General features: G+C 47.6%; 4 protein-coding genes across 9 annotated transcripts in view; 2 read left to right on the top strand and 2 right to left on the bottom strand.

Annotated features, from left to right (window-relative positions):
• The window catches only part of FAM227A (family with sequence similarity 227 member A), a 58,583-nt gene extending 55,619 nt beyond the window's left edge, over positions 1-2,964 (bottom strand). For 3 of the 5 annotated variants that reach the window (XM_075068281.1, XM_032791958.2, XM_075068283.1), the window contains exon 1: positions 737-1,147. In XM_075068281.1, coding sequence (XP_074924382.1) covers positions 737-860 — 124 coding nt within the window. In that variant the 5' untranslated portion in view covers positions 861-1,147. Of the gene's footprint in view, positions 1-736; positions 1,148-2,498 lie in introns of those variants that run through there. The other 2 variants (XM_075068279.1, XM_075068280.1) reach the window with 2 other exon arrangements.
• Positions 2,965-2,993: 29 nt separating this feature from the next.
• CBY1 (chibby 1, beta catenin antagonist) lies at positions 2,994-9,804 on the top strand. Its single transcript, XM_032792039.2, has 5 exons — positions 2,994-3,055; positions 5,738-5,864; positions 6,488-6,593; positions 6,680-6,795; positions 8,957-9,804. Exons 2-5 carry the CDS (start codon positions 5,787-5,789, stop codon positions 9,035-9,037), a joined length of 381 nt encoding a protein of 126 aa, XP_032647930.1. The 5' UTR covers positions 2,994-3,055; positions 5,738-5,786; the 3' UTR covers positions 9,038-9,804.
• Positions 9,805-10,648: 844 nt separating this feature from the next.
• On the top strand, positions 10,649-14,651 carry TOMM22 (translocase of outer mitochondrial membrane 22). The gene is made up of 4 exons (XM_032792063.2): positions 10,649-10,797; positions 10,955-11,073; positions 11,573-11,690; positions 13,938-14,651. The coding sequence occupies exons 1-4, from the start codon at positions 10,696-10,698 to the stop codon at positions 14,010-14,012; spliced, it is 414 nt and encodes a 137-aa protein (XP_032647954.1). The 5' UTR covers positions 10,649-10,695; the 3' UTR covers positions 14,013-14,651.
• A 283-nt stretch (positions 14,652-14,934) lies between these two features.
• JOSD1 (Josephin domain containing 1) lies at positions 14,935-23,309 on the bottom strand. 2 transcript variants are annotated; one of them, XM_075068272.1, is made up of 5 exons: positions 22,674-23,309; positions 19,156-19,284; positions 18,841-19,035; positions 17,220-17,316; positions 14,935-17,164 (listed from the first exon to the last, which is right to left on the bottom strand). In XM_075068272.1, exons 1-5 carry the CDS (start codon positions 22,856-22,858, stop codon positions 17,162-17,164), a joined length of 609 nt encoding a protein of 202 aa, XP_074924373.1. In that variant the 5' UTR covers positions 22,859-23,309; the 3' UTR covers positions 14,935-17,161. The 2 variants fall into 2 exon arrangements, with proteins under 2 accessions (XP_074924373.1, XP_032647942.1); XM_032792051.2 differs by lacking the exon at positions 14,935-17,164 and having other exon boundaries at positions 17,178-17,316.
• Positions 23,310-23,643: the final 334 nt, after the last annotated feature.

Genomic DNA, 23,643 nt, shown 5'->3' with positions numbered 1-23,643 from the left:
AGCCAGTCATCAAGAAATATAACAGCAAAATCTCCACAACCATTTACTGACAGTCAACAAGTTTGGACTATTACAGACCAAGTGCTGATGAAACAAATGAAGTCTTACCTCTCCCCTCTCCTGCATCTGAGCAGTTCTTAACTGCTGAAATCTCAGCATCATGCCCTTATTAGAACAGCCCAAACTATGGTAAGTTTTGTTTAGTTGGCCAAGTGAAGCAACCCCTCACACTCAATGGCTTTTTTTTGTGTGTCTGTAACACGAATATTGTTGCAAATCACATCTGATCAATTCCAGAAGTTCAGGAAATCCTCTAGGTATCAATGGGCTGAACCCTATTGATTTTGGTGAAAATCAGAAAGTTAGAAAAGCCTGATTTCCATTAAAATCCCTATTTAGTCACTGAGGTTATAGGGTGAGATGGTGACCTCATCATTAGAGTCCAGTTAGGGTTAGTGGAGCCTTAGCTGCCACCCCCTGCCACACCCACACACTGAACAGAACCCTAGTGATGTTGATGAAAATCAGAAACCAAAAAAAGACTGATTTTAGAAACCCCAAAAGCTTGATTTCCACTGTTTATCAAAATCAACAGAGTTCTGCCCATCATCAGGGATGGGGCAAGAGGCTTGGCTGGAGTGGAAGCACAAGGTGCCCATCTGGGCATACAGCTTGGCCTACATAAGCAACACAGTATGTGACTTTCTCGCATTGACTGTTCACTGGCAGAAGATACATGAAGGTTTCTCATTTAGGCTCTGCTGCATGTCCAACTTCTCAGTCTCCTTTGCTTGTTGCAGGGGCAATACCCCCATAAATTCTTGGAATGGGTTCATCGGTGAAGTACGTAAGGCTGCCATGTTTCCAGTGCAAAATATAAACTAATTCCTAGCAAAGTGGGGACAAAACATTTCCATTATAAAAATATTTTGATAGAACCTCTTCTTTTCTTCTCCCTCTCTCCCACTTTACTGCCTTCAAAACCAAATGCCCTTTGACAAACATTGCTGGATTTTGTGGGTTCATAACGAGATCCCTCTGGATAATTCTTCATTGCCACAGACAGTAAGGACACTGCATCTCATGTGGAAAGGTCAGGAGATTTGTGGGGTTCAGATGAGTGGGAGAAGGTCAGTGGAGAATGATTCTCCCCATAACAATAGAAAGAAACAGCCAGGCTATGTTTTAAGGCATAACTAAGGATTCAGCAAGCTCAGATGTTTCCAGACGACACTTGTTTTGTGACCTCCTTTTCTCCCTGATATATACGCTGTATTTATTTGTATTACTTTTATACTTTTAACTGTAATTTTCTTGGGGTAGGTACCTTGTTATATACTTTACTTGTACAGTACCTTACACACCTATAACACTATAATAATAATAAATGGGAAATGTATGGAAGGTCAGAGAAACTTTGGAGTGAAGGAGGGGGATATTAAACTATCAGGGTTTGGTAAGATTTTTAGGGTATGATGTGAGATGTCTGGACATTCCTCCAGTGAATGAGCAGCAAACACGCTTGTCAAAAGTTCCTGTATGAAAATATCAACCAAGATAATTCCCTTTTGAGAATCTGGAAAAGCAGCTGGTTAGGAGGAGAGGGTGGAGAAGTAGCCCTCTGGCCTGATGCAATGAGTTTCCTTAAAAGAGGAACAAGATGAGTGAGATAATATCTTTTACTGGACCAACGTCTGTTGGTGAAAGAGAAGGGCTTTCACTCCACCAGAGCTGAAGGTCTCAAGAGGAGCGAGCGGGAAAGCTTGTCTCCTCTTTCACCATCAGAAGTTGATCCAATACAAGCTCTTACCTCACCCACCTTGTCTCACACACCCCGGGACCAACAGGGCTGCACCACCACAGCGCCTCAAAAGCGCCTCTTCTTGGGAAGCGACTAGGACGTGGCAGGGTTGGTTGTGTCACAAGTCTCAGCCCGCCGCTGTTTGCCAGACTGGGGCTGTCACACGCGGGTGCCCCAGCAGGGGAGCAATGACCCGGTCCAGGCACCGCGCCGGGCAGCACCAATACCCGCAGGCCCCACGGTGGCGCTGGGTTAGCGCCTCCTCCGCTGCCCATCGGCAGCCCCGGACAGGCCGGCGGAACCGAACGGAGCCCTCGGGCTGCCGCGTTGCCAGTTCAGCCCCTGGCGCTGGGAGGCTCCAAAGGCCCCTACAGGCAGCCCCGCACCCACGGCTGCAGCGCCGAGCTCAGCCCAGGCGGGATTTGTAGCCCCGCCCGGGCTCCGAGCGCCTCCTGGCGCCGCTGGGGGGCGCAGCGTCACCTCCCGGCTTCGCACGGAGGCGCCTGAACCCCTGGGGAGGCGCCGGGCGCGGACACAGCCCAGGTGGGAGCGAGCCCCGCCCCCCGGCCGCTGCCGCCCGCCCAGGAGGCTGCCGGGGGGCGGGGGGCGAGGCTGCCCGCGCACGGCTCACCTGACCGCTGCGCGAGCCCCCAGGAGGCGACAAGCGGGAGAAACCTCCAGCGAGGGCTCATTATACCTTGCCTCGCTAGGCGTCCCTGTCACCACGGCAACCCTGCGGCGCAAACCATTCTCCTCCGCACTCCGAAGGCAGCAACCGCTCCCACTGGGTCGGGGAGGAGGGGGACAAGGGACTCGAGCTGAGGTAGAGAGGTAATGCCGTTGGCTCGCACTCACCTCCCTCTTCCATGGTACTGGCCAGTTTCAGAGTCTCCCCCCGCGCGACAGTTCGCGAATCCGACACTACCATTCCGGGCCGGGGAAGGGGAGGGAAGGTCTGACATCTGATACCGCTTCATATCCCTGAATTCTCTCAGGGGCGCTGAATACGGATCGTTCCATTCATGAGCAGATCCCTGGGGAGAGGACGTACTTTAACGTGTGTCCTGATACAGAATAACGTTCTACCGATTCCCGGCCTTCCCCTCTCCCCAGTGGTAGAGTCCTAACAACTTCCATCAAGGTGGTACGGACCGTTCCCCCGCTGCAAACAGCTGCGGACTTCGAAGTCGTCAGATGCGCATGCGCAAGACGGCCGGCGGTGGGCAACTAGGCCGAGTGGGACGTTTGGTGCAGGTGAGGTGGGGATGATGCGCTTTCCCGCCGCGCGGGTACTAGAAGGGTCGGGGGGACCCGGATGTTTCAGCCTCGTTTTTGATTTAAAGAGACAATATCCACAATCTCCACTGGCACCCCAATATCCCCCCCTGCACACGTGTCGCCAGGCGTGGCTGGGCAGCCGGTGACTTCGCGCCCTCCCACCCTGAGCGTGGGCACGTGGCGCCCAGCAGCAGCCCGCCCTGCCCAGCCGTGGGGGGAGCGAGGGACACCCCGTGGGATAAGCCCCCGCCGGGGCCGGGGCGGGCGGGTGCAGCAGCGCCCAGACGCTGCGGTGACGGGCGCCCTGCAGCAGCCCCAGCCAGGCAGGTGGGTGACCAGATCCCAAGGGAAGGAGGAAGAGGTGGGCGCAGGGAGTGCGCCGCAGGCTCCTGGGTGACCTGCCCTCTGCGGAGACACGGGGGCACATTGAGACCTCCCCTGGGGAGCTGCTGCCGGGCGCAGGGGTTCCAAAGGGAGAAGTGAGTCAGGGCAGTGGCTTCACTGCTGAGTTAGCCCGGATCTGGGAACCTGGGCTAGCCAAGTCCATACGTGACCATCCACCCTGCTGAGCCCTACTCAGCTGTCACCCTTGTAGACACATCCACGCTGGCACTGCAGTAACCTGGGTTAGGTGCGAGGATTTCTGGGGGCGTATCCCAGCCAGGGGGGTTAGCACTGCAGTAAGCGGAGCTGTTCAAGGAGTTGTTTGGTGGTATGTTGTGGAAGAGCCTGTCTGTCCTTCCTGGGCCCCCAGGGGAAGTGTTCTCAAGCCTGCCGAGCCAGTAAACCGAAGCACTTCCACCTTGGGACTCTGCAGGCCCCATGAAACATGGGATATAAACACTGAACCAGTGTACATAAACTGGTAGGTGAATTCTGGTGCAGGAAAAGAGAACACATAGAAGAATAGATGTAGTTTGGCTTCTATATTTGGGGGCGTGGGGAACACAGGGTCACATGCCCCCCAGAGGTGACATGGGGGGAATGGACATGCAGAGTCCCAGGCAAGCACAAGCAGCGTGTGGGGGACGATGCAGGGTCATGTGCCCTTCCCTGCCAATTTCAGTCTTCCACAGGTTTTCAAACTTGGTGGTGTGCCCCCCCAGGAGGAAGTGACCCACAGTTTGAAAACTGTCGCCTCCTGCCAGGAGCCAGCGGATCAGAAGCTGGTGGAAACTGTTTTGGGCCCTGGCTCCCCACACTAAGGGAGCCAGGATACTGGCTGGAAGCCCAGCAGCCCTCCCTGCCCTGTTCCCCAAGCCGGGCAGCCTCTGCACAGCCAGACGCTCCCCAGGCAGGGTGGGTGGCACAGCTCCAAGCTGTGCCTTGACGCACGCTTGCCTCTGTCCTGAAGGAGCCTGGCACTAACCAAGAACACCCCCTAGAGCTAATCCCTGCCTGTGGAGCCCGACTGCCACAAAATACTCCCTGAAGTGCTCCTGGATCCGCTGCCGCTCCTGAGGTACCAGGGCAGTGGTGAGCAAGCGCCTCAGGGAGCTCCTTTGGGTGAGAGGCAAGAGCGCATCAAAGCGCAGCTGAGAGCTGTGCTGCCCGCCCTGCCTAGGGAGTGCCTGGCTGTGCAGGGGCAGCCAGTTAGCACCCTGACTCCCTCACTGTGGAGAGCTAGGGGCCTGGGCAAGCTGGGTGGCTCCTATCAGCTTTCAATCTGCAAGCTCCTGGCAGGAGGTGACAGTTTTCAAACTGCGGGGCAGGGGGATGTGCCACATAGTTTGAAAATCGTTATGCTAAATGGAAGACAGAAATCTGCTGGGGGTGGGGGGAGAGGAGAGATGTAACGTGACTCCATGTTGTCTCTGGTTGGAGGGGCAATGCTCTCCCTGCTCTCCCCAGTCTCTGCCCCTGCATAGAAGGTAAAGAAAATCCAATCCTGGGGAATTGCGGGAAGGCACTGAAGGATTAGTAGTACCTAAATTATGTAACCTGGGTTACAGTTTGCATTCACACTGAAAAGTGGGTGTGTCACAGCCTGCGATAAAGCAGAACCCAAGCTCTAACCCCCAGCCAGGCAAGCATATCTGAATTTGAAGTCACTCCAAAAGCAGGTCAAAGGTTTTTGTGTGGTGACAGTACGGGGTTTAGGACTAAAACCCGGGTAAGAGGCTAGGTTAACCATGCACTGAAGGTATCCCCTTAAACGGACTCTTACTACAGGAAGATGAGGCTATTCTGGGGTGAATGCTTCATATAGAAGCTTTGTTCTTTTTAAAGTGGGATTGAACAAAGCTCTGAAAATGTACTTGGGGTTTCTGGTTTTAGAGTACAACTGACTAAAATCGATAAAATCCCCAGCTGATCAAATATTTGAGGAAACCAGTAGGTTTCTATAAAATAGTAATTGAAAATACTCTAAAATTACAATAGGTACACTCAGGAAGACTCTTTCCAGAGAGAGCCTACAAGATTTTCGCTCACTGAGGGCTCATCCCTAGGTCTTAAGAAGAGTTAAACAGTGATTTTAAATATATCCTATCATTTTACTTTTTTAAAGGCCATAATTTGTTTAAGCATAAATACTGAAAATTGGAACCAAAAAACTGGAAATCCTAAATATTCCATAGGGAATCATCCTGTGGTGTGAAGTTGGATAGATGAGAAGTGTCTGAGGTTTTTTTTTCTCTGTTTTGTCCTTATATCTAGAAAATAGGGCAAGGCAGCAGAGGTGAGCAGGCTTGAAGATTGGAAAGTCATGCCTCTCTTTGGGAACACATTCAGTCCAAAGAAAACGCCCCCTAGGAAATCAGCCTCTCTCTCCAACCTGCACTCGGTAAGTGCTGGGTTCCAGGGATCTTCTATCAACCCTTTAATAACAAGGGGCAGGTGGTCTGCCTTAGAAATGTTACTTTGTCATGAGAGTTGTTACAATGTTAGACACTTCCCCCCTACCTCTCCTCTCTCATATTCCCATCTGTTTCTTCTTCCTCTTCTGATCCAGAGTCATGACTGCTTACTGATGGCTGGATAATGAGAGCAGAAGTGGAATGTTTAGTTAGTGGCATACTTCACTCCATCTTCATTCAGAAGCCGGATTCACTGCACCTGACACTTCTAATGTGTGCTTTTAATACTGACTCCAGTGGGGCACGGGCTTTCCTTACAGTTGGCACCAAAGATAAAGTAGGCCCCAGAGAATGAACTCCCCTCATGTCCCTAAAGATAGCTCTTTTAGTTCAGGGGTGACGTATGTTGGAAGGAGAGTCTGTATAGGTGTGTGAGAGACAGAAGTTTGTGCTGCAGAAGCATGTGCAATGTTAATAGGACATCAGATTCTATGGCTACTGGTACAGCCCTTTCACAAGAATGCCAGTCACTTTAGAAAAAGTGAAGGTGTGAGGGAAAGTATGGAGAGAAAAAATGAAAATTATAGAAAACATTGAATTTTTTCTGCAGCTGGACAGATCTACCCGTGAAATTGAGCTGGGCCTGGACTATGGCACTCCCAACATGAATCTCACTGGACAGAGTCTGAAGTTTGAGAATGGCCAATGGATAGCAGGTGAGGAGCTGCTCTTATTGCTTTGATCTGGGAGGGTTGTGGTGATTATAACTGGTGATTATAACTTTGGCCTGTCTCTCCTTTAGAGTCAGGGAGCAGCAGTGGGGATCGCAGGGAGACACAGCGCCTGCGCAAGCGGAACCAGCAGTTGGAGGAAGAAAACAATCTCCTGCGTCTGAAAGTAGATATCCTGCTGGACATGGTGAGAATGGGGAGATTCACCTCTCTGAAGTGACCAGAAATGCCTCTGAGACAGAGTGAAGAGCTCTGGGTCATCCCAAAAACACAGATCCTAATGCCAACCTGTGTCCCTACTCCCATTCACACTGAGCCCTACCCTGCTGTTAGACACACTTACCAATAGTAGTGATTGTGCAACAGTGAAAACTGACCTCATCCACTTCCTCCCCAAGAGGAGGAGAAGGTCAATGTCCCTTCAGCAGAAGAGCTGGATTACAGTGAGTACCATAGTTGAGAGGAAAGGTCTGAACATCTGGATGATATAGGAAGATTTCCCCCATACTTTGAGTTTTTTCCACTTTCTATTTGTATATTAGTATCTTCTCATCTTCCTTCAAGCATCTGCTTGTCACTGTTGGGCTTCCGCACAGTCAGTGAAATAAAGACCTTGACCATTCATGGTCACCTGAGATCTTAGGTCCCATAAGACCTCCCTTTCTGCAAGAGTAATGAAAAAGATTGTTCATCTCCATATTGTCTTTCACCCCAAAGACCATTATAAACTGAAATATAGCCATACACAGGGATCACAGCTTCTATAAAAAACATGCAGCCACTCTTGGAGTGAAACATGGTAACTATTTAACAAAGTAAGAATGTTAACCACTATGTCAGGGGCGGCCAAATTTACTGAGCTTCCCAGTCACGTACGACAATCTTCAGAAGTTCAAGAGCTGAAGTGCGCCTGCTGGGGCTTGGGGCTTCAGCCCTGAGGTGGGGTGATGGGGCTGTGGCAGGGGTAGGCAAACTATGGCATAGGTGCTAAAGGCAGCAGGCTAGCTAATTTTCAGTGGCACTCACACTGCCGGGTCCTAGCCTTCAGTCCGGGGGGCTCTGCATTTTAATTTAATTTTAAATGAAGCTTCTTAAACATTTAAAAAACCTTATTTACTTTACATACAACAATAGTTTAGTTATTTATTATAGACTTATAGGAAGAGATCTTCTAAAAATGTTAAAATGTATGACTGGCACGTGAAACCTTAAATTAGAGTGAATAAATTAAGACTCGGCACACCACTTCTGAAAGGTTGCCAACGCCTGGGCTAGAGGCTTCTGCCCTGCAGAAAGGGGGGTCTCAGGACTTCAGCCTGGTCCTGCTGAAGCTGTGGCAGGTGCACCCCATGGTGTTGAAGCCCCGAGATGACTCCTTCCTGCTGGACAGAAGCCAGAGGCAGTGCGCAGGAGTAGGATATGTGGGATCACATGCGCCCCCACCCCCCCGATCTTTGCTAGGATTTGCTGACCCCTCTTGGTCACATGGTGCCACCGGGCCCTCTCCCTGCACAGCAGCTGCTGGAGCTGGCAAACAGCTGGGAGTTTCAGGGAGAACCCCTTAGGTTAAGAGGGAGGCGTGCCTGGGAGGGCATGACTCAAGCTGTTGGGAGGGGGTGAGCCTTTAAATTGTGACCCCCTCGCTGTCAGGCACCAGTTGTCTCTAGCAGAAGCCCCAAGCCTCCCCCTCCACCCTCCTTCTGGTAGCTGGAGAATGGGGTTGTTTTGGGGGGCTCTGTGAGCTGCACTTTGCAGCTCTTTTATAGTTAATTTGTCCACCCCTGTGCTATGTCATCCTGATGAAATAGCAATTTGGGTAATTACATTCTCCTTCCCTAAATTCCTTCTGCAGTTTCAGTTGGAAAGATGTTTTTGTGGTTAAAGCACAGTCAGGAGATCTGTGCTCTCCATAGTGTTTCTGGGTGGCCTTGGGCAACTCAGTGTACCTTCGAGCCTCAGTTTCCCTCTCTGTAAAACGAGAGTGATATTTCTTTACCTCGCATGGGTGAAAGCTAATTCATTCACATTTGTAAATCTCTGCAAGGTCTTTGGACGCAGTATGCTGTGAAATCCAAAGTATTAATTGGGGAAACTCTTTCTCACTTCTTCCTAAAGCTGTTGTGTAGTGCGTTACAGACTCAGAACCTGCTGAGTTCTACCCCAAAGGTGCCTGTGTACCTGTGGTGTATGTCTGTAAAGTGCTTAGGGATCCTGCTGGGTGTAAGGGACTTTAGAGATATAAGTTAGATAGTACTTTCCTTGTTCTGGCGTATGTCTTATAAAAACAATACTCCATGGGGATGTGAGGGATTATTCTTACTCTTATTCTTGCCTGCTCTTGGTTGCAGCTGTCTGAGACTACAGCTGAGTCCCATCTGATGGAGAAGGAGCTGGAGGACCTGAAGAGTCACAGCCGGAGGAGGAAGTGAACAACAGCAAGAAATGGGGTTAGGGGACGGGCAGGTAAAGGAATTTGGTTTGAAATCTCCATCACCCATGCAAGCAGGGCTCCTAAAGCTGAAGGGCTCCTAAGGCCTGGCTGGGGCAGCTTCATTGTCTTGGTAGCACATGGTGATATTACAGTCCGCTGGACAGGTAGCCAAGTTCCAAGGCTTGAAACGTTAATAGGGCCTCCAATCAGAAGGATCTACCATACTACTCCATAGAGCTGCTGCAATGCTCCTGATAAGTTCCTGTAGGACATGTTTTGTAGTGATGAACATCTGTTTCTCCCAGATCACTCCTCACTTCTTTTCCTCTATAGACCTGCCACTCAAGGCACAAAGCCATTGATGGAAGCACATGTTGATGATCTGTTTTCTCAAGGAGTTCTGGGCAAACGTCCTTTCTATACTGTGAGCAGACGAGTATTTGGGAGTGGATGGTAGGGAAGATGCCTTTGTATATGTGCATGGCCTTAGTGTTTCTGGTTTGCAGATTCTGTATGGGTTTTCTTGCTAATATCTCACAAGCTTCAGATTGGCCCTTCCCCGACTCTTGTTCTAAAAATCAAATAACATCCTAAACTAAAATAGTCTTTCCATTTTCAGATATTTATTATTTTTGTGCAAACTATTAACTCTGCTTCCCGCTGTTGGCAGGTGAGTTTCTGGAATTGTTTGTTCTCCTGAGTGTTTCTTATATTTGTATAAAATGAAAACAAATTAAAATTTTTTTATAAAATTAAAAAAAATCACATTTGTGAATCAGTTACATTCTTGCTAAGGTCGGGATCAGGTTACAGGCACGTGTATATACACACACACGCATATATAAAAACAGTAGCACCTAGAAGCCCTAACTGAAACTAGGCCCCAGAGTGCTAGACGCTGCACAGACATGTAGTGAGAAACAGTCCTTGCCCTGAAGAGCTTACAGTCTGATTACATAGGATAGACAAAGCGTAAGAAAGGAAACAGAGGTCGAGTGATTCATTCAAGGTCGCACAGCAAGTAACTGGCAGATCTGGGAATAGAAAGCCAGTCTCTTGAGACCCACGTCAGTGCCCTATGTACTAACCCAACATTGCCTCCATCTGACAGAGATGTATTATGCCCTTCCTCCATGGGCCGTGGTACAACTACTGGTCATTTCCTTCTGCAGTAGAGGAGATGGCGAAGTGGGGGATGGCCGGGGTCTAATTTTCCCTCCACGTACCCACTTTGCAAGGTGTCAGGGCAAGAGACTGTTACCTGCGGGGTTAAACTAGGGGCATGAGCCTTTGGAAGCAGAGGGGCCAGGAAGCAGTGGGCAATGGAGGAGACACCTAGGAGTTCCTGACAGATGGAAGAGGTGGAGAGGCAAGGCTAGGGGCTGTGCAGCGGGTGTGGGGCAGCAGCGATGGAGCATGGGAGCCCGGCTAGGCTGGGGCACAATCTAGGGCCCCTTGCCCTGATGGAGCGGCAGAACTGGGCAGGAGAGGCCGGCGGGGGCGGGGGGCAGGTTGACCACTAGAGGCCGCTCTCAGCCCCTCCCGCGTGACTGTCGCTCGCCTCCCTTCCGGTGTGTCTCTGTCCGCTGCCGGGGCCTCCGTCTCGTCGGTTCTCTTCCGGTTCCGGTGTGTCCCCCCCCCGTCCTGGTTGTAGGCATGGCCGCTGCGTCGCCCCTGTCCCCCGAGGAGCTGCTGCTGCCCAGGGGCGGCCCGGGCAAGGCGGAGGAGCTGGAGGAGGAGCTGGAGGAGGATGACGAGGTGCCGGGCCGCCGGGCTGCGGGGCAGGGAGTGGGGGCGGAGCCGTCCGCGGGCTCCATGTGCGAGGCTGGGGTGACCCCTGGGCGTGGGGGGCGCAGGGCAGGGGCCGTTCCCAGCGGCATCTCATGGGTCTAACTCTGAGCCTCTCCTCCCGCAGCTGGACGAGACCCTGAGCGAGCGGCTCTGGGGCCTGACCGAGATGTTCCCGGAGCGCGTCCGCTCCGTGGCGGGAACTACCTTCGATTTGTCCCTCTCCGTGGCCCAGAGAATGTACCGGTGAGAAGGCGGCGCCGGGGGCGTGGCTGGGTCTGGCTGTCCCTGGTGGGGGTGGGTTGTCGGGGCCGCGTGGCTTTTTTTCAAGTCAGGGTTGGTTATTGGCCGATCATATACCGCGCTGCCCGTGCTGCGTTCTCTGCCCCTTTCACAGGTTGTTGGGTTTGTGTGCGAGCGTCAGTGGGCAGGGCAGATTGTGCTGAAGGTGTGTGTAGTAACGCTACACATCCTGCTAAAGCACACAGCAGAGTATGGGAGCCAGGACTGGAATAGCAAAGGCGACTACGGATTAGGTTCAAGTGCTTTGGCAGAGCTACGTGGTGTGCGCAAGATTGGAATATCAAAAATTAGTCCAAATCATGATCGAGGTACCCTGGCAGAGCTGTATGGAAGTTTCTCTTGGTTCTCCCTTTGTAGAGGCAGAAGGGGAACAGGGGTCTGTTCCATATAAAAGGGGAAGGGAAATAAAGATTTTTCTGTCATGATTATTTTTTCTCTCTAGATTCTCCAGAGCAGCTCTGTGGATTGGGACTACCTCCTTCATGATCCTCGTTCTTCCTGTTGTATTTGAAACTGAGAAACTGCAGATGGAGCAACAGCAGCAGCTGCAGCAGCGACAGGTGAGCCTGAAACCTCAAGACCCTTTCTCCATTGCAGTCCATGAACACAGGCTAATACTCTTTGGTTGCCTTGCAACACAGAGATTAGCAGACAATGATGGGGTTTTGGAGACATCATAAATCTTGTCTTGCTTGAGTCACCAGGATGCCCCCCCTTCTTTTTCCAATACCAGCAGTTTCAAACTCATTTAGCAGAGAGGAGAGGACTTGATTTCATGTTTAATTATGGTCCATGGGCCAGAGCATAAATTCAGGATGGCATATTATCCTCAATCCACAGCTCAAATCTCACCAGTGTCAGTGGGAGGTTCACACAGAGATCAAAGGGGCAATACAGCCTTTATGTAGTAACTAAGTTCTTATTCATTTTTTTATTCCTAGCAACTCTCTCCCCTCAAGGCTGCACTCGCACTCACTACCTCATTCCAGCTGCTAGAGTTATCAGTTAATGGCAACTTTTTTACAGTGGCTACTTCAATCAGATTAAAAGGGGGAAGGGGAATTCATCACTCTGACTCATTGTTCCAAGCTCTCTGCAGTCAGGCAGCTGACATGACCTTGTTTATATTTAGTTTGTATGTGGAATGTGCTCTTTGCAGCAGTGAGGGCTAAAAGCTGATTTGGGATGGGAGCAATGTTCCCTCTCATTTTTTACATCCATGTGAGGAATTAATTTTTGTTATGTGCACCAATATAGAGGTGATGTATGGTGGCGGTGGGTCCGAGCAGTTTGGAGTGTGGGAGGAGGCTGTGGGGTGGGGGGCAAAGGGCTCTGGCTGGAGATGTGGGCCCTGGAGTGGAGCCAGGGAGGAGGGGCTTGGGGTGCACGACTCCCCCACCCCTCTCTCACCACAGCAGCCCGGGGCTGGGCAAGAGAGCCTCTGCCCACTGCATGCCTGCATAGACCTTGATAGCCTGCTGCACAGCTTAGGGGGAACTTGGGCTGGGGTGTGGGGGGAAGAGCTCTTAAATCAGTGGTGGGCAACCTGTGGCCCTTCAGGGTAATCCACTGGCGGGCCACGAGACTGTTTACATTGACCGTCCACAGGCACAGCAGCCCGCAGCTCCCAGTGGCTGCGGTTCGCCGTTCCCAGCCAATGGGAGCTATGGGAAGCAGCATAGGCCACAGGGATGTACTGGCTGCCGCTTCCCACAGCTCCCATTGGCTAGGAACTGCAGGCAGCCGTGTCTGCCAACCGTCAGTGTAAACACTGTCTGTTGGTCTGCCAGCGGATTACCCTGATGGGCTGCATGCGGCCTGAAGGTTGCCCACTACTGGCTTAGATTCTGCACAACCTGAGTATATCATGCAGCCATCAAATACATCATAGGCCTGATACAGCTCATAGGCCACGTTTGATACCCCTGACTAAGAGTACTGGGGTGAGATGCCTTATTTTCCATTTGCTATCTGAGTAAGTCTACAGCAGTTAGCTGCCATAGCAGAGTGGGGATGGTATTGTAAAATGACAGTATTGCACTCTGAGCCCTGCAGAGTGAGATAAGAACGGCCATACTGGGCCAGACCAATGGTCCATCTAGCCCAGTATCCTGTCTTATGACAGTGGCCAATGCCAGATGCTTTGGAGGGAATAAACAGAACAAGGCAATTATTGAGTGATCCATCCTCCTTTGTCCCAATTATACTTTTGCCCTTCACAACATCCCCTGGCAACGATTTCCACGGATTGACTGTGTATTGTATGAAGGGCTTCCTTTTGTTTTAAGCCTGCTGCCTATTAATTCCATTAGGTGACCACTGATTTTTGAGTTATGCAAAGTGGTAAATAAGATTTCCTTATTCACACTCTCCTCACTGTTCATGATTTTATAGACCTCTATTGTATTTCCCCTTAAGTTGTCTCGTTTCCAAGTTGAACAGTCCTGATCTTCTTAATCTCTCCACATAACATTGTTAGCCTTTTTTTGTCTGCGGCTGCACTCATTGAGTGCATGTTTTCAGAGAACTATTCACGACTCCAAGACCTTTCTTGAATTGTACCATTTAGTCCCTATCAGTTTGTATGTATAGTTGAGATTGTTTTCCAATATGCATTACTTTGGATTTATCAGCATTGAATTTCATCTACCATTTTGTTGCCTAATCACAAATGTGGAGCCCTTATTACTGGAGGTGCTAAACCTCCTCCTTACTGAAACTGCAGGAAGAGGGAGGGATGCTATGCTGTTTTCAATCTTTATAGTTCATTTGAATAGTTTTTTTAAACCCAGTATCATTTCTTGCAGATTCTCTTAGGACCCACTACAGGGCTGTCTGGCAGTATGCCAGGGGCCCTGCCTCCACTTTCTGGAAAGATCTAACTTCCAAAAGCTGCTTCAGATCCATATCACAGGAAGAGACCTCAACATTGATTCATTTGAACTGGTGGTTTGTCAGAGTGGGCACCCCTACTCCTTTTTTTTTTTTTTTAAACTTTGGGACAGGGACCTATCCATAATGGGGCAAAATCCCCTCTCCTGGACCTTTTTTTTTTTTTTGATGGGCTTCTCCCTGTAGTGTCCCCTCCAGCTGTCACAAGTTTTTCCTTTTATTCAATCAGTCCATGCAGCGAGCAATTAGAGACTTTAAAGTGAAGAGCTCCTGCTGTGGACTCCTTACCTTAGGCCACAAGTTAGGTTTTGGCCAGTTTGTTCAGTAAATTCTGCAAATCAAAAAAAAATCCTGTATTTCTCCTGGCTAAATCAAGGCCGGAAGAGGCCACTGATAGAAAGGAAGGTGTGTGTTTACCAGGAGGCAGAGTAGTAAGTTTCATCGAAGCTCTGTGGCGAAAACTTCTTTTCAAATATTTTGCTTGCAATTTCTTTTGTTGGAGAAGGAAAGGAGAGCACATTTGGTTAAAGACTGTGCCTGGGTTTGCATCATAAAACAACTACATTTCAGAAATCAGCTGCATACCTTTTTTGTATTAAGTATTAAATAAATTCAACCCAAACATGGTGTATTTAGTAGACATCCCTTGTCCCAGCCAGATACTAATGGAAAATTAGAGTACATGTTACAGCTTTGAACGCAGATGGGTGGTTATCATCTAGTTTTATGTACACAGTGTTAGCTGTGATGGGGTGGGAGATGAGATGGTTCCACCTTAAGACAGCTTAGATAGGTAAGTAGTTTTGGATAACTTAGCAATGTCTCAGGAGTGGTATCCTAGGGTTACCTATAGTCAACTAGATGGTTCCATATCAGAGCTCAGAAGGTGGTGTCTCTCAAGAAGGCCACAACTTCATAACAAAGAACAATTTATTTTTTTCTTTTACATACCATCTTACAGAACAATTCAGCTGAACACACAGAAGTGACAGGACGCTTTATATGGAGATTTTTCCATTTTTAATATTTGGTTAAACAAAATACATCTCTGTAAACAAACCCAAGACAAGGCTATAACAAAACCAAACAAGCAAGAAAACAAACACGGGCTTCTCCACTCCTAAGCAGTGGGATTAGTCTGTTTCCCCTCCCTCCGTCACTACAGCACTATTCCCCAGGGATGTGATCATACAGTTTCCCTTTTCCTGAGCAGCTGGATCACACCCTTTCCCTGGGCGTTAAGCAGTGACATTAGATACAAATATAGGGAGGCAGCCCTACAATGTTTTTAAAACATCTTTGCATATTGTTCTCTGATCCATTGGCTTGCGGCTTCCATGCAGACAGGGTGTCTCCAAAGTGCGATTTTAATCAGCATAGAAAATTCTTCTGCTGTTGATTTTTTTCCCCTTCCCTTTTAGAAAATGGCTTCAAGTCATAAGCAGAATTCCTGCTTGTGATGTGTTTAAAATTTCTGCCAGCTGGTTTTGGTCATTGGAATGTGGTGGTAAGAAGGAAGTAGGGCTCTTGTAGAAATAGACACATTGGGTTTGGACTGTAGAATGTGCAGAAGAGCCACTGCCAATGTGTTGTCAGGAGGCTGCAGCATGGTGACTGTAGGATGTCCAGGGTTGACCACACCACCATTCTTGTCCTGTTGCCACATGGCCTCTGTTTTCTGTTGCAAAGGGAAGGCTTTGGTGGTTTGTAAGTTTAACTTCAGACAGTTGCTTACCCAGGGTGGTTTCCATCACTGTTCTACACTTGCTGTTATAACTGGGAGGACAGCATGTACATTAGGAAATGAGACAAACAGTCATAACGTAGCTTGACCAGGAAGAGTCAATAGTAGTGTGAAATTCATCCCAAACTCACCCTTTCCTCTTTCTGCTGTGGAAGGAATGATTAAACTACACCCAGCACCTGGTGGCACAGAAAAAAAAACTGAGTGAAAGGTTCCTACTGGAGTCTCCCTGTCTCTTAGTCACTTTTCTCTGCAGGATGGAACAGAGTGTGAGGTGATTAAGCAGTCAGGAATGTCTGTCAGCCAAAACCAAAGTACTAGATTCAGCTACCATGCTAGACAATCTGCCCTTACCATCAGGAAGACTCTCTCATGAGCCCTGTACACATCTCTCCCAGTAACTGCTAATGATGACAGGAGGCAGAGAAATTTAGAATTGCAATGCCTCTGATTTTGCTTTGCATAACTCCTAGTTTATTTGTAGAAGAGTTTCTCCACCCTGTTTCTTCCTCTCTCATGGCCATGGCTAGTCTTCCACAGAGGAGGAAAATAAAGAGGGAAAGACTCCCTCCTTCGTTTTAAACACCTTCAGTTTTATTCCCTTCTCTGCAGTCAGCTCCTGAACTAACAAGTGCACATACAGGAACAATTAAGATGTTATATACCACACCAATGAAAACCCCCGGTGGCCTCTCTCAGTCCAGATGTGATGCTTCTGAACTTGCCTAAACTTGTTACCACTTCTACTCCCTAATCAGCCTGCCCTATCCAAAGAAGCATCTAAGCCATCTGCATAACAAAAATCCTTAAAAAAACATTAGAGAAGAATCCCCCAACCTGCCCCAAGAGTTTCTTTAAAGATGGGTTGTCCCTAACCCTTGGCACAAAACCTCACTAAACAGGAGATTCTACAGAGCACCATACCATTGCTAGTGTTCAACAGTTTCCTGAGAGTCCCCCATGATTTGCAAATGTATCCAGAATAGTTTGCTTTGGGGGTAGAGACTGTTTCAGAGAGGAGGCAGCATGCTTGACTCCTTCCATCCGAGGCAGCATGCTTGACTCCTTCCATCCAAAGCAGTTTTGTTAAGTCTGAAGGGAGTAGTGTCCAACCACAATTAGTCTTTAAGATACTGGGGTATGGGGAAGAATCAGCAGAGTGTTCCAAACACCCTATCCCCAAAGCCTATTTTAAAGAGCACTATGCAAGGTAATCAGCTTAAAAGCATAGAGCTCACTCTCCTCTCCTCATTAAAAAGTGACTGGCTTCCTTCCTCATCCATTCTAGCCCCCACAATACCCTATGCCACTGTCCTATTGCACCATCAATACAGAAAGAAGAGACCAATGAAAGGAAGTTCCAGAGGAAAAGAACTAGGGCACCCATTATCCAGGTCAGAGGACATCAGGGGACTAGAGCTGTAGTGAGAAAGGACATGGCAAATCCGGGTCACATGTCAGCTCTCCAGCTCTGATGTACTTCCACCTCCTCTGGCACCACCAGCAGAAGTTCACAGTTCTTTCCTCTCAGCTGATGTTTCAAAAATTTCCTGTGGAAAGGAGAAGGGCAAAAGTGAGGTGAAACAACAACAAAATCCAGAATAAGTAGTATTGGCTCTGCAAAGCCTTTAGGAGTAAAGACTTATTAAATAAGCAGATGTGACAAAAATACATAGGAAGATAATAGGTGAAGAGGTCATTTTTACAATCACTTTTCTGACAACTACATATTAAAATTCTAACTAGATCCATACACCACATGGCAGGTTATTTCAGAACCACAGGGGCATAGCCTTAACTTCATTATTAGAGTTTACAAAAGAAATCCTGCCCATTCTCCAGGGTCACGCGTACCTATTCTTGTGAATTGGCAAGATGTAGTGTGACTGAAGTAAACTGACTACGTTGTGTTTCAGAGATCAGCAATCTCATCAATTTCAAAGCACTTCCCCCCACCCACCCACCCAGGTGGGGTGACTGGTAGGAAACAGAAGGATGACATGGGAAACCTAGTGACACAGAATGTCTACTGGCAGCCTATGAACTGGGATCTGATGCATTTTTTCAGCCTCTCTGACTCTGATTTATCCAGTAGCAAAGATAGAAGGACTTAATATGAAAATTAAAATTTCCTTTATATATTTATTTTGCCAAAAAAGGTTCCCAAAATGTTATACACAGGAATCATTCACTTAATGCTGAAATGCAACAGTTTTGAAACTGAAACATTAACCATTCCAAACCAGCAGTATTAAGCAGCAATCATAGGAATGAATGAATTCTCTACTGGAAGTTAGACACATGGAATTTTAGGTTGTTAGGATGTCATTCAATTCACTAATTCTTGATTGGCATGACCAGCTCCACAGACATTGCTAGAGCACAGTTCCCTGAACTGGAATCAATTTGTCTGGGGCATCAAGGCTAATCATTATGGTTTTTGGCATGTGAGGAGCAAATGTCACAAATCTTCATTGACCATGAACGGTAAGAACCACAATTTTACACTCTAATGTGAAAGACATGGAAAATTTAGCACAAACACAGAAGTGCCACCTGGATCTCAGAAAGAACAGGAAAATGGGAAGAGGCTCATTAGCCACTGTAGAAACTGTTTAAGGAAAAAAGCTGCATTTTTCAAATTAAATCCCCTCTCTGTTGGACACACACAGTAATGGAACCCTATCAAGTGCTCCCCATCTAAAGAAACATGACAGAGCATGGTGAGTTGGTCCATTATAGGTGTCACCACAGATTACTCATCTGGGAATCTACAATCATCATGGTGACGAAACTAGCAGCCTTAGGAAGGAAGCCCAGGCTCTCCTGAACTTTAAAGTCTCCTATTAGCTAGAATTGTTTTCTTAGCTTCACAGAAATGAGACTCATGAGGTAAGATCCAGGAGGGGCATATGAATTTCATTCCCATTCTTCAGTCTTTGCTATCAGAATTCATGCCACTCTACAGTGGCAGTAAAGCATGAACTGTATTGTACCAGATACTAGGCATTAAAGGCAGATCTTTAATCTGTAATGGGGCTAGGTGTAGGGGATTAGGATGGAAGAAGACTCACCTGAGCTCACTTTCACCTCCAATCCACTCTGGCATCTTGAGTTTGGAGTCGAGATTGTAGTAGGTGCCTCCCACCTCCCGGACGCAGATCCAGTGCTGTCGTTTAAGGGGGAGCTTCAGGGGACCCCAGCAGAGGCTGGAGGGCAGATTCATGATGAAGCCAATCACATTTGAGAGGGCAATGACATTCACATCCCTGGGCAAGGAGAGAGAGCAAAGATGGTATTCAGTTATTTCTCTTACTTCCTCTGTTATAAACCCTAGGACAAGGCAGCTATCTCCCAAACTACAGCAAGTAAAAGCTAGTTCTCAGTACCTGCGCTTGTCCCACCAAACTGCTTCATAGCCTTTGGTCTGAAGCGCTGCCATGATGACATTCACATCATAGTTCCCGTTTCCCAACATGCTCTTCTTGTGTGGTGTCACCATGGTGTTGGGAGACAGTCTGTGAACACAAAGTGAAAGAATACTGTTGCAGGAGTTCATTGTACCCATCTCCCACATCCATATTCTAGTAAGAAGTGGCACTGGTTGTTGTATCTGTATCCCATTCAGTTTTAATACAAAGTTCAGCTGAAACATGATATTTCAATGGGAAGGTTGTACAATCCAATTTATTATACATCCTCACTGTTCAAAATCCCAATTGGACAACTGGCAGAGCCTGGCATCTTCAATGTGAAGAAGTCTGTTCTCTCTTATGCAACAGGCAGAGAAATTGACAAGGTATTGGTTCAGCCCTGACTCAAAAGGGTAATGTCATTCAGATGGGAAGCCTCCAAACAGTACCGGTATTGACTGGGTCTGACCCTACTAAACTCATAAGAAAGGATGAGTTCACAGCACCCAGAGCAGTTGGGCTGCTGGTATGTTTTCGTGTTTGCCAAGGAAGAAGTACTCATGTATATAAAATCCATCACTGTGGCATCTGAGAACCTATTAAAACAAGCAGTACCACCACTAGATGGACCAACTGTCAATGCTATTACAGTAATAGCTCTCTCTTCCCTGCCATTTAAACTTTCACTCAGAAGCTTGCCTAGACTTTATTATTTGTTTGTATTATGACAGCACCTCAACAGCAGCTAGGGACTGTACAAACAAACAAGACACCCTGCCCCAGAGAGCCTACATTCTATTAACAGTGCCCACATTTATACGAGAGCTGTAAGACTACATCCACTTTTGTTCTTTCCAGAGGAGTAGAATTCAGAGAAGGAAAGGAAAGTGGTCAGGTTGTATAGGTATGTGGAGGTAACACACAAACTGTTACCGGTAAGTAAAATTTCCTCTTTGAGAACCGCCTCTATGTATTCCTACTCATGTGTGCACCTAGCATGTGGTGTAGAACCCACAGAAAGATAGATCAGCTGAGTTTAATTACACAAGGAATGCAGAGCTGCACTCCCAAAACAGAGTATGCAATCCAGATTCCAAGTTGTAAAAGTACAGCTGTGTGCATATACATGTAGAATTCCAGGTCTCTCTCCTACAGATTTATAAAACAGAATAGTTATGGAAGTATGACACTGATGTGCAATAGCCTTAATGGAGTGAGCCCCAAGACCGTAAGGTACGGTCATCCTGGCTAATCAGGTCTCAGAACACGAACTAGTCCTCTTTGATCGATGTTGTGTGGATATGCAAATAAAAGACTCTGCATACCCTAGATGTCACATCTAACTTCTTGTGAACAGGAATACCAGGACATGAGTGGTCTAATTCACATGGAAGCCTGGCCCCAAATTTTGCTATATATTTGGGATGAATATGTAGGACACATTTTGTCTCTATGGAATACAATGAAGGGGAGATTCAACTATTAAAGCCTGTAGTTCCATAACTCATCTTGTAGATGTGATTACAGTTACAAAGGCTGTCTTTGGTGACTGGTAAGGACTCAAAGGACAAGTCACTAGTTTTGTCACCACCAGGTTTAGATCCCATGTTCAGTAAGTTCATTGGTGGGGATACATTCACCAAACCTCTAGGGAATCTAATGACATACAGTGAGATGATTGAAGACAGTGGAACTGTCAACTGAAGCACAGTATGCTGAAGATTGCATGTAGGTCTTCAACCTCTCCTTGCCTTCAGTTAAGTTCAGCAAGGAATCCAAGATAAATACAATGGAGGCAAAGCATGGAGACAGGTTCTTTTCCACTGCCCATATGCAAAACCTTTTCCACTTCTGAGAAAGATCTTTCAACCCAAGCCCAGTCCAATAAAAATGCATCCGTGATTAAGTTTCTGTTCCTGTACTGGAACAAAACCACCAGCACTTTTCATTGCTGACTACTGATGGACAGCTCCACTTCTTGATCAGTATGTTAATTATGGTCCATTTTGAAGACTACTCATGATAGTATTGTAGTCTGATTTAAGATTGGAAAAGAAAAGGTGTTACAGTCAAAGAAACACATATGGGTGAGCCGGATACCATTCTCATGGGACCAATTGCTGCTCCTCAGAAGAGTAGCTATGGGAAAAAAGAAAGGTTTCAGAGTAGCAGCTGTGTTAGTCTGTATCCGCAAAAAGAACAGGAGTACTTGTGGCACCTTAGAGACTAACAAGCTTATTTGAGCATAAGCTTTCATGGGCTACAGCCCACTTCATGTGCAATGAAGCTTATGCTCAAATAAGCTTGTTAGTCTCTAAGGTGCCGCAAGTACTCCTGTTCTTTTTCTGTGGGGAAAAACACCTCCCTGCTCATTGATACAGAATACTGCTATTGTGTTGTCAGCATAGGGGGACTACACAAACCTTGATCAATGGCAGAAAGGACTTTAGGTCACGTCCCCTGGCATGAAGTTCCAAAACATTTATTTATGAGGAGTTTGGCTTCTCACATATTCCTGACTATCAGATTCTGGTAATGGACCTCCAGCCTAAATTAGATTAATCTGCAATGACTACTATAGATAGAGATAGGAAATCAAAGGGGATTCCCTTTAGTATATTGGTGGAGTTAAGTGATTTTCAGAGTAGTCTTCACAAGCACTCCCATGAAAATGTAGGAAAAGCATAAAATACTTTGAATTTTATCATAAAAAATCAAGACTATTGACAGGGTTATTTCTTTTCATATTTAAACAAAAAACTCCATATTTAAAAAGTTATCTGAAACTGCTGCAGAATTTGCACCACAGTGTCACAGATCACAGGGACCTAGCTGCAGAATTTAGATCCAGCTTGCCGGAGTACACAGGACCATGCCTGTGTGAAAATACAGAAGCAATAATATTTCATTCATAAATGAACACCAAGAGTCAGTCATTTGATCATAGAAGAGCACGGGAAGTAGACATAGGCTCTAACTTGCAGCTGTTTTGAAGTTTTTGGACAGATCATCAATTTTTTTTTTTCCATTTTACCCATTTTTCAGTCCTCTCCTACCCACCCCACTCTCAGGCCAACCATATGACCAAAAGGCAAACAAAGTATTTTGATGGGAATAATTTACCTTTAAAAAAAAAAACAACACCCACAGGAAGGGAGAAATTTGGGAAACACTAGGAAAGAGCATTGGGGAGGGAGAGATAATTACAGCTGGCCTACTACATAAGGGCATCTGCAACTGAGTCCTTGCACCCCAAAGGGACAGACTGAACAGCATGAGGAACAGGAAATGGTGGTGTTGGGGGGGTTCCATCATTAATATAGGAGATTTGTGTGACAGAACAGAAAAAATGCCATGTCAAGCCTTCAACAGTGTCAGATTCTGAACAACTTCCCTCTCCCCCTTACCACTCACACAAAGGGTATTTCAGATACTCATCCCAGCAATAAAGTACAAAAAGGGAACTAACAATGCCAGTGCAGGGTGCTCCCTACCTCTGGAAAATCTCTTGCAGTGTTTCCCGGGTGAAGGCGTTGCTGTCCTGGAAGACATTATTGAGGGCATGGAGAGCACACAGCTCCCTACGCTGTTTCTCATGGTAAATACGCAGTGGTGCCAGCTGTGGTGGCTCAGGAGACTCCAATTTGGTTTTGTCACCTTTCCATGGCACGCAACTCATTTTTTCATAGGGTAGTTGTGGAAGGATAGTGAGAAACAGAGGAGTCTGAAGTTTCTCCCCCCCTCTGCAATCAAAACAAGAGCCCACTGATCCCTTCTTTTATAGGCAAATCCTGCTTCCAGCTGGCAAACCCTCTTGTGCTTCAGTTTGTTTAGTAATTGATTGCTTGCAAAAATCACTTAGGAATCTGTAACATTTTTTCCCTCCCCCTTTCTCCCCCACCCCATAAAAAGTTGCTGTTGGGGTATTTCCTTCCCTCTGTCTCCTCCCCCAAAAATATCAAAATAAGATTTAAATCCACTTCGCATCAGGATACCAGCTGGAATTTATCACATCGCTCCTTTTCTTCCATCTCCTTTGGTCTGTAGCGCCGCTAAAAAGGATCCAGAGCAGGCTGGGAAGAAATGCCCACCCCCAGAAAGCCAAACTAGGTAAAATGAGGCCAGTCACAGAGGCCGTTTGCAGGAGCCTCGGGGGCGTCTCAGCTGCCTTTCTCCATCCCTTTGGGAGTGGCTGAGTCCTGAAAAGCAGATGCCAAGGGCTGGGGAGGGAAGCGGCCTCTCGCAAGGCGTGAGGGCGGGAGCTCCTCGCCAAGTCCTGCCACGCTCCTAAGCAGGGAAGAGAAGCCCCGATTAGTCCGTCAGAAAAAGCAGTGGCACAAAGCGCATCGGGCCAGGCCAGGTTCCCGGGGAGGGGGGGCGCTCGAGGCATTTCTACTCCAACCCCCCCCGGAGAACAGGGAGCGGGCAGCCCCCACCCTCTGATGCCAAGCGCCAAGGTGCCCC

This window comes from Chelonoidis abingdonii, chromosome 1 (assembly GCF_003597395.2).
Source record: "Chelonoidis abingdonii isolate Lonesome George chromosome 1, CheloAbing_2.0, whole genome shotgun sequence".
In the NCBI taxonomy this organism is placed as follows: Eukaryota; Metazoa; Chordata; order Testudines; family Testudinidae; genus Chelonoidis; species Chelonoidis abingdonii.
This window is presented reverse-complemented; position numbering and strand designations above follow the sequence as displayed.

Coding starts and splice junctions, on each gene's coding strand:
- CBY1 (XM_032792039.2), top strand. CDS start 5,787: ATGCCTCTCTTTGGGAACACATTCAGTCCAAAGAAAACGCCCCCTAGG. Junction 5,865..6,487: donor CTCTCTCCAACCTGCACTCG/GTAAGTGCTGGG, acceptor TTTTTTCTGCAG/CTGGACAGATCTACCCGTGA. Junction 6,796..8,956: donor TAGATATCCTGCTGGACATG/GTGAGAATGGGG, acceptor TCTTGGTTGCAG/CTGTCTGAGACTACAGCTGA.
- TOMM22 (XM_032792063.2), top strand. CDS start 10,696: ATGGCCGCTGCGTCGCCCCTGTCCCCCGAGGAGCTGCTGCTGCCCAGG. Junction 11,074..11,572: donor GTGGCCCAGAGAATGTACCG/GTGAGAAGGCGG, acceptor TTTTCTCTCTAG/ATTCTCCAGAGCAGCTCTGT. Junction 11,691..13,937: donor AGCAGCTGCAGCAGCGACAG/GTGAGCCTGAAA, acceptor CATTTCTTGCAG/ATTCTCTTAGGACCCACTAC.
- JOSD1 (XM_075068272.1), bottom strand. CDS start 22,858: ATGAGTTGCGTGCCATGGAAAGGTGACAAAACCAAATTGGAGTCTCCT. Junction 19,285..22,673: donor CTGCAAGAGATTTTCCAGAG/GTAGGGAGCACC, acceptor TTGTGTTCACAG/ACTGTCTCCCAACACCATGG. Junction 19,036..19,155: donor GTTTGGTGGGACAAGCGCAG/GTACTGAGAACT, acceptor CTCCTTGCCCAG/GGATGTGAATGTCATTGCCC.